This window comes from Achroia grisella, unplaced genomic scaffold, assembly GCF_030625045.1.
Source record: "Achroia grisella isolate CSIRO2021 unplaced genomic scaffold, CSIRO_AGI_Agris_v1 utg768, whole genome shotgun sequence".
Lineage (NCBI taxonomy): Eukaryota > Metazoa > Arthropoda > Insecta > Lepidoptera > Pyralidae > Achroia > Achroia grisella.
Genome location: NW_026713015.1, coordinates 889,393 through 895,960, shown reverse-complemented (window position 1 = coordinate 895,960; position 6,568 = coordinate 889,393). Strand labels below are relative to the sequence as shown.

The following is a 6,568-nucleotide window of genomic DNA, read 5'->3' as shown; positions in this document are numbered from 1 at the left end:
ATGGACGAATATAAAAAATATCTATGTATCAACTGAAGCAAGTCCGTAAACAAATAAGTATTTTCGCCACGTTTTGCTGCCTACACTTTGTAAGTAAGCACACTCTGCTTGGATATAAAAAGGGGATGAAAGGTGTTGGGTGACATTCGAACATCAGCTGTTGACACAGCGCCATCTTGCGGGTCTGTGTTGATTATTTTTTAAATTTAAAACAATGTTAAAGATCACAGCCATTGTTTCTCTGTTGCTTATCGGTAAGTTTTTTTTTTATTTATTTATAAGGCAAAGGAATCGTGACTTAAACATATATATATATACAAATAATTTAACATTAGTCTGTAATTATAAAAATTAACACCTTTTCACTAAGTGAATATAAAAATACATTTTTATCTATACTAGCTGTATATTATACTAGCTATATCCGCGACTACGTCCGCGTGAAATTTTATTTTATTTTACTATAATACATCAAATTAAGTCAGTCTGTAATTTTAAAATTAACAATATTTCATTGTGTTGAATATTTTTTTTGTTTTTTTGTTGCTTGTCAGTAAGTTTTGTCACTTTAATATAAAGCAAAAGAATTAAAAATGAATAATATTTATATGCATAGAAATAAATAAAACTTAAGTCTGTGATTTCAAAAATTAACAGTGTTTCTCTAAATTAATATAAATATACATTTTTATTTATACAAATACATTAAAATTAATTGAGTTTGTAATTTTAAAATTAACAATTTTTCACTGTAATGATTATTTTTAAATTTTAAAACAATGTTAAAGATTAGAGCAATTGTCTCTCGTTATCTTTTCTATTTTTTTGTTTCTCTGTTGCTTATCGGTAACTTTTTCACTTTAATATAAAGCAAAGAAATTAAAAATTAATAATATTTTTTTTATTTATAATTCTTTATTGCACCAATATTAAAAGTAGATAGATAAAAAGAAAATATTTGTATGCATGGAAATAAATTAATTTGAAGTCTGTAATTTCAAAAATTCTTTTTGTTTTAAAAGCCAGTTTATTTACAATGTATTTTTATATAGGTGTCTATGTCTAACATTAAATGAAAATGCAGTGCATGAACAACTATTGCCATGCACGCTCGTCATTCAAGTAATCGTTTAGTGAGTAATAGGGTTTGCTCAGTAAATATGATTTAACAGATGTTTTAAATTTATTTAAGGGTAATTCCAGTATATCCTTGGTATCTTATTGTAAATTTTTATACCTATTCCCATAAAAGACCTATTGACTTTTTCTAAACGATATTTGGGGACAGCAAGTTTGTCTTTAAATCTAGTATTAATATTATGAATATTGCTGTTTTTTGGAAATAAGTCAAGATTTTTATGAACATATAGGATATTTGAATATATTAATTGAGAACCAACGGCAAGAGGCAAATATTCTCAATATTTGCCTCTTTGAATTTCTCTCTTAATAAGTTACGACTCTTCATACAGTAGATCGCTCGAATGGCACGTTATTGTAATATGAATATATTTTTAATATCTGCCGCTTTTCCCCATAATAATATTCCATAAGAGAGTAAACTATGAAAATAACTGAAATAGACCAATCTAGCAGTATCAGTATCAGTGTAATGTCTGACCTTACGCACGGCAAAAGCTGCTGAACTCAGTTTCGCTGCAAGACTTTGAATTTGTGCACCCCATTGTGTTTTATTATCTAATGTGATTTCTAGAAAGACAGTACATTCTATAAATTCGAGAGATTCGTCATTTAATTTTATGTTGCAATTAGTATTAAAGTTTTAGACAGAGAAAATTCAACACATTTTGTTTTTTTAACGTTTAACATAAGATTGTTAGTTGTAAACCAGTGCAAGAGACGCTGCAAAGCACTATTTACATCGTCATAATTATTAGTCAATCTAATAAATTTAAAAATCAATGAAGTATCATCTGCAAATAACACTATCCCGCATCTATCCTGCATGGCATATGGGAGATCATTTAAGTATACTAGGAATAAAAATGGACCGAGAATAGATCCTTGAGGTACACCCATTTGCACAAGTGATCCGTCAGACGTAGCGCTGCTAACCTTTACTTTCTGTATTCTATCAGATAAATAAGATTTTATTAAATTTAAGTCTTATAATAATCTTAAGTCTAGTAATGGATATGAGAAACAAACCTAGTAATTTAAACAACTATAATATTACTAAGATGTTATTTTTAAGTCTTGAAGCGTCCCTCATATCCTGGTTATACTTGGTAGCGATGTGGTCAGAAGCCGATACCAGGCGGCATAAGAAAGAGGCCACGGCGTCCGCAGACTACGGACCAGGTAGATGGTTGTTAGGACTGTGTTACACGTTTTGTTGTTAGAATTCTGTGTTTTGTTGTTAGTGGTTGTGTATCTTCAAGGTATGGGAGAAAAGTGATACGGCCCATCTGATGGTAAATGGTTACCGTAGCGTATGGACGCCTGAAACACCAAGGGTGTCATTTAATTTATATATCTAATATATAAATATATCTTGAAAAACCCCATGCTGTAGTCTCGTAAGTAGTTGGTTGTTAGGATTGTGTTACACGTTTAGTTGTTAGAATTCTGTGTTTTGTTGTTAGTTTGTAGTGGTGTGTCTTCAAGGAAGGGGAAAGAAGGGGTTTCCTTTTTAGGGAAGGAGAAGGGAGGCTGACAAAAAGTAATAAACAGTTTTCTTTAATGAGTAATGATAATAGAATGGTGTACCAGCCTGCGCTAAGGGTATACGCTGGCGGGGCATTAGTGGAGGATGTTAAGGTGAATTAGCCCTTCGTGGCGAATTTACCAGAAATAGACCGCGTTGGTTTCCAGGGGAAGTGCGTGGAGATCAACTTGACATGGTACACCAGTGGAGAAATGATACGATGAACATGAAGTCAGGTCGATTAGCCCATCGTGGTAAAATCACCATGAATTTGTCATGATGGTTTCCAGGGGCACTATGTGGAAAGCAACTTGATATGGTACATTCCTAACAATGGGGTAACAATCACCTTCCCCCTCGGACCAAGTAGTTGATTGTTAGGACTGTGTTAGATGTTTTGTTGTTAGAATTTTGTGTTTTGTTGTTAGTATGTGTCTTCAGAGAAGGGGGGAAAAGGAGTTCTTATGGATGATAATGGAATGGTGCCCCGCCTGCGCTAGCGGTTTAAGCTGGCGGGGCACCAGTGGAGGATTATAGGATGAGCATGAAGTTAGCTCATTGTGGTCAAGTCACCAGGAATTCCCTTCCCCCCGGAACAGGTAGTTGATGGTTGTTAGGACTATGTTACACGTTTTGTTGTTAATATTCCGTGTTTTGTTGTTAGTTTGTGGTGTGGCCTCAGGGAAGGGGGGAAAAGGGGATTTTTAGAGATATCAAAGAAACTTCCACTAGGTTTCCACTGGCGTGGCACCTGTGGAGGATGATAAGATGAACATGAAGTTCGGTCAGTTAGTCTATCGTGGTAAATTCATCATGAATTTATCACGATGGTTTCTAGGGGAACTATGTGGAAAACAACAAGATATGGTACATTGCTAGCTATGAGGTTATCAGGCCACATGTCTAACAATCCCCTTTCCCCCGGACCAAGTAGTTGATTGTTAGTTAGATTTCTGTGTTTTGTTGTGTATTTTCAGGGAATGGGGAAAAAGGGAGTTATACGGCCCATCTGATGATAAGTGATTACCGTAGCCTATGGACGCCTGAAACACCAGTGGTGTCAGGTGCACGTTGCCAACCCTTAAGAAACCTTATAAAATCAGAAAATAGATTATATATTTTTGAAAACCCCATGCTGTAGTTTCGTGAGTAGTTGGTAGTTACGACTGTGTTACACGTTTAGTTGTTAGAATTTTGTGGTTTTTTGTTAGTTTGTGGTGGTGTTTGTTAGTTTCTAGAGGAAACAGGAAGGGGGAGTTTTCTTTTTAGGGAAGGGAGGGGAGGCTCACAAAAAGTAATAAACAAAGGCAACAGTTTTTTAATGGATGATAATAGAATGGTGCAATGTAGTATCTCTAGTTCCCATTAGTGATCTACCTTCATTCTCAACCAATTATCCTCTACTGGTGCCCCGCCAGGGTATGCCGTTAGCGCAGGCGGGTACACAATACCATCTCTTCAGCCTCGTCTTTTCCCGTTACGCTCCTAATCTTGAGGCGCCATGTATTTCGACCTCCAACTCCTTCATCTTCATATCCCGGTTTTCATAATCTTGAGGCGCTATGCATTTCGCTGGTAAGCATCATCATTTGACAGGCCCAACTCCTTCATGTTCCTATGGATATTAGTCAACCAGGTAGTTGCCTGGCAGTGGCGTAGTTACCTAGGGGCTAGGCTGGGCTGTGCCAAAATCTCAATAGAACTGAACTTTTGAAAATTTCTCCCATTTTCAAAATAAGGTTAAGGTACCCAACTTTAATCATGGCAACTCAATTGAAGGAAATTCGAAAGTTTTGCCGCATGCTGTCGGAATTCTCCTAAATTCTTTCTGTGGGTTAGCAGTGTTGTCAATTTGTCAGATAGCGCTATGTGCGTTTTAATAAAACTATAATGTAGAGCCCCACTGCTGAACAGTGGAGCCCCATTTTTTGATGTGCCCCAGGGTCCTCAGTTACCTAACCACGCCACTGTTACCTAGTAACCTTTTCAATGTAACCGCGGAAAGGCACTGTGTCACACGTTTTTATCGGGTTTACTCAGAGCATGTACATACCACCTAAGTCTACATTCTTTAAGGTTTTCTGTAGTAGGTATCACTCCGAAATTGCGTCTTAGATGCTCGTTTCAGACTTTGTCCTCTACTTGTCCATGGTTCTTTGGAATCCACCTCATTCCCACGCATTTCAGTAGCGTGTAGTTTTGCTTAGTGCGCCAGGTTACACTATACCATATTTGTATCAAAATATATATATATATGTGTTATAGTTATATTGACTTGGTTTATGTATTATTTGTTAGTTTGTCAGCATGATTATAATTTCTCTTATCTGTGGATTCTTTCGTTTACTATGTTGTAAAGGCGAGCTGTGCCAGTTTCGTTTATGGCACAAAAAACTGTATCATATCATAGAGAATAAAAGATAACATTAGAATACAATTAACATTCTTACAGTGGTACAACTGTAATGTAATAAAATATGGTAAAAACAAAAAAAAGAAAGACGAGCTGTGCCTAACACTATTACCTATTTTTCGAGAGTTCCAGAATAAAAAACTTATAAACGGTATATTTAGCATGATTTGTGTTATTTATGAGCTCCCGATATATCCTCATTGTTACTAGTTCGAAACTTTGGAAGCTTTTCATATATCTAGTAAATGTTTAATTATTTTATAATAACTCGTTGAAATTACGTTTATTTTGAGTAAAACTTAGTGATTATTTACTCAGCCACAATAAACGTAGGTCCTTTGCCGTATATATATATTTTTTCATATACTTTTATTTTTTCTGCAGGCAGCACATTATGGGCGGCCAGCCTCTCATGCGATTCTTGCGGAAGCGAGTGCGCGTCAGCGTGCGGCACCAGACATTTCAGATCATGCTGCTTCAACTATCTAAGACGGAAGAGAGGCTCTGAGCCTCTCAAGGTAGAAAGTTTAATTCTTCACTTAATATTAATTCTTAAACATCTTTCTTTTAATTCAATTAATATATTTGGTTGAATTTAAAAAAAAGTTTATTTTGTATAACTGGCTAAATACAAATATTGGCGGGAAAAATATGACACAGACGTCATATATTTTTCCCGCTATTTACCATAAGGTAAGTTTGGGTTGCTACAAAGTCTACTTCAGGTCAAATGTAAGCAATTGTACATTGAAATTGTATAATGTGGTCATATATATACATACACACTTACATAATATAAAACAAAGTCGTCGCCGCTATCTGTTCGCGTATATCTTTTGAGTAATTCAAAGGATTTTAATGCAGTTTTCAGCAATAGATAGAGTGATTCAAGAGGAAGGTTTTTATGTATAATATATGCGTTATAGTATAGAACAAGCCGAGAAATTAAAAGATTTGTAATGCATCATGCAATAAATCGAATATATTGTTCTAGCTTTCACAACACAATATTCAAGACACGAAAACAGAAAAGGCGCCAAAATTCAAAATGCCAATGTTCTTGTTCGAAAACATGGCGGAACCGTGGAGCAACTACGTGTCACCTGAATATAGAACATTCGACGACGACCAGCTGCAAATTGTCTATGACATCTAAAACAATAGACTAAACAACTCGATTCTTTTAGGCTGCAATACTATTATATCATAATTACATTACGAACCGTAATCACTTTAAAATAAGATATTTATTTGCATGAAGACAATAAGAATCCTAATTAAAATAGCAACTGAACGATATATATTCGTCTCTTTTTGACTAATGAGACTAGTAAAGGGTTCGATGCGATCGTACATATACCAATATCAGTTCGAAATTTGAACACTGAATTAAGAATTCTTTTTTCGTAATGTATTTATGACGATATGCCCATTGTCAATTTACTTTCATATAAATTATAATAATATATAATATTATATAAGATTAT

The 6,568-nt window shown here is 34.8% G+C and overlaps 1 protein-coding gene across 1 annotated transcript; it reads left to right on the top strand.

Moving 5' to 3' along the window:
* The first annotated feature begins 214 nt into the window (after positions 1–214).
* LOC131850396 (uncharacterized) lies at positions 215–6,426 on the top strand. Its single transcript, XM_059200608.1, has 4 exons — positions 215–254; positions 2,254–2,322; positions 5,466–5,599; positions 6,076–6,426. Exons 1-4 carry the CDS (start codon positions 215–217, stop codon positions 6,235–6,237), a joined length of 405 nt encoding a protein of 134 aa, XP_059056591.1. The 3' UTR covers positions 6,238–6,426.
* Positions 6,427–6,568: the final 142 nt, after the last annotated feature.

What these genes read in the sequence shown, in the direction of transcription:
- LOC131850396 (XM_059200608.1), top strand. Translation starts at nt 215, where the DNA reads ATGTTAAAGATCACAGCCATTGTTTCTCTGTTGCTTATCG. An exon ending in GTCCGCAGACTACGGACCAG is followed by an intron (nt 2,323 to 5,465) that starts GTAGATGGTTGT and finishes TTTTTTCTGCAG; the next exon opens with GCAGCACATTATGGGCGGCC. An exon ending in GAGGCTCTGAGCCTCTCAAG is followed by an intron (nt 5,600 to 6,075) that starts GTAGAAAGTTTA and finishes ATATTGTTCTAG; the next exon opens with CTTTCACAACACAATATTCA.